The sequence below is a fragment of the Phalaenopsis equestris genome, unplaced genomic scaffold (assembly GCF_001263595.1).
Source record: "Phalaenopsis equestris unplaced genomic scaffold, ASM126359v1 Scaffold000424, whole genome shotgun sequence".
Classification (NCBI taxonomy): domain Eukaryota; kingdom Viridiplantae; phylum Streptophyta; class Magnoliopsida; order Asparagales; family Orchidaceae; genus Phalaenopsis; species Phalaenopsis equestris.
Window position 1 is genome coordinate 126,857 of NW_018164865.1, and position 2,329 is coordinate 129,185.

Consider the following 2,329-nt stretch of genomic DNA (forward strand, 5'->3'; position numbering starts at 1 on the left):
TGCGTGGCTTCACCTGGTTAAGTCTCTCATAGGAAACAGAAAACATACAGGGTCTGCTTGCATATGACGTTGCGCCTTCCACAAGTTTAGTTTTGCACTTTGCCCATTTAATTATTCGAAACATAAAAGTAGTCTTAGGTTTAAGCCACAAAAGATGGGCCGCGTTACCTCATTGATGAGCAGTGAATGGAACCAACTCTCATTGACTTTCTCCTCTTCCCGTTGTAGCTGTAGTTATATATAGCCATAATCATGGCACCTCATCTTCCACTCTACCCAATTTTCTCTTCAACCGCTGCAAGCCTCTTTCTCATTCTCTCTCTCTCTCTCTGACTCTTCCAACCCTCCTTTGAAAGCTCGAGAACCGAAGCCTAGTTCCGGATATATGGGGAGACTTCCTTGCTGCGATAAGGATGGTTTAAAGAAAGGTCCGTGGACGCCAGAAGAGGACCAGAAACTCATCGATTACATACAGAAGCATGGCCATGGCACCTGGAGAACCCTCCCCAAAAATGCTGGTATGTTTTTTTCTGTTAAAAATAGCTCAAATTTCATGTTGTATATCTAAATCTATATCAATATGTATGTCACGTATGTACGCTTGTTGGTTGTCATTCACGGTATAAGACCCCTCAGGTCGGGGGTTTGAATCCTCTCAAACACAGTTGACCTTAATAAGATGATACTTAAATTATTATTTACATTAGTGATGATTGAAAACTCGTATAATAATCTCTGATCATTTCTTTAATATAATATATATATATATATATTATGAATAACTCGAATTAGTTTTAAGCTTATAGGCCATGCAATTAATCTTTGTTAGTCTAACCAAAAGGCGACTGGTCTGTTTGCAGGTCTGGCTCGATGTGGGAAGAGTTGCAGGTTGCGATGGGCAAACTATCTCCGGCCAGACATAAGGAGAGGAAGGTTCTCGTTTGAAGAAGAGGAGACCATCATCCAATTGCACAGCGTTTTGGGCAACAAGTAAGAACCAACCCCTAAATATATAAATTTGTCATCCCTTTTTTTCCATGTTTCCACCACGTTTACTCATGTTTTTCTACCTGATCAGATGGTCAGCTATAGCTGCCCGCTTGCCTGGAAGAACTGACAATGAGATCAAGAATTACTGGAACACTCATATCAGAAAAAGGCTTCTTCGCTCCGGAATCGACCCAGTAACACACAGGCCCCGGCTCGATCTCTTGAACCTATCCTCCCTTCTCAACACAGTGCTCTTCAACCAACCAGCTCAGCTAGATATCAAGCCTCAACTAAACACAGAGCTCCTGAGGATTGCCGTTAATCTTCTTCAGACCCAATGCCAAAATCAAAATATCTTAAAACAAAACCTGGTTCAGGAACCACAGCCTCCATCAACTTTACTCTATAATCCAGTTCAGATAAGCAATGCAAATCAATGGCAATACAACGAAGCAAGTTGTTGCAATTTAAGTGAAAATTTGGTGACTGCTAATAATGATTTTATATATGAGAATATGGACCAACTGAAGTCTAGTTTATCATACGAACTCCCTGTGGGTCAGAACTTGTACAGCAATCATGATTCGGTGATATCGACACCTGTGTCGAGCGTGACTTTGAACAATTCTTCTACGATCATTAACAATAATTTGGAAGATGAGAAGGATAGCTACTGCAGCCACTTCTTTGATTTCCAGATTCCTGACTTGTTAGATATGAGTGAGTTCATATGAACTAAAATAGAAGGAAGATAAGGAAAACTATAAAAGAAAAAAAAAATGACGGTCCTTGAAAATTTGTTTTGGCCACATTTGTTTTTTTATTTTGTTCATGATGTGGATAATTTGGAATCCTTTTTTTCCTCTATGTTGATTATTTTTTTACTTGTGAATTCTTACCGTGCTTGTAATTATTGCATGATATATGGTTGCATGATAGCAAGCAAAATTGTTGGATCTGAAGTTCTTTGTGTGGAAATAACTAGACTTTATTGTAGAAATAAATTGAGCCTAAAAAGAAGAATGTATGAGAGAGAGAGGAAAAGGCTGGAAATCATAAAGTTAATTCAATTTGGCTTCTTAATTTCAACCAACTTATAAGATGATATTATGCTTACCCTAATTTTGAACCCCCTATTGATGTTTTTGTAAGAAGGTTGGTACTACAAATTGGACTATAAAATATAAGTACAAAAGGGATGCTCATTATAGCTAGAAGTATAGCCAGTGAATGTTTGTTGGGTGCAGCCCAATAAGTTAGAACTGAGCAAGTGACCTTATTAAAGGTAATTTCCTTTAGTGAGTGTAACTGATAAGAAAATATGGTGAGGCAAGTAGTC

At 38.3% G+C, this 2,329-nt stretch overlaps 1 protein-coding gene across 1 annotated transcript; it reads left to right on the forward strand.

Moving 5' to 3' along the window:
* Positions 1–291: 291 nt before the first annotated feature.
* Positions 292–1,770, forward strand: LOC110027339 (myb-related protein 308-like). The gene is made up of 3 exons (XM_020728714.1): positions 292–518; positions 861–990; positions 1,079–1,770. Exons 1-3 carry the CDS (start codon positions 386–388, stop codon positions 1,722–1,724), a joined length of 909 nt encoding a protein of 302 aa, XP_020584373.1. The 5' UTR covers positions 292–385; the 3' UTR covers positions 1,725–1,770.
* Positions 1,771–2,329: the final 559 nt, after the last annotated feature.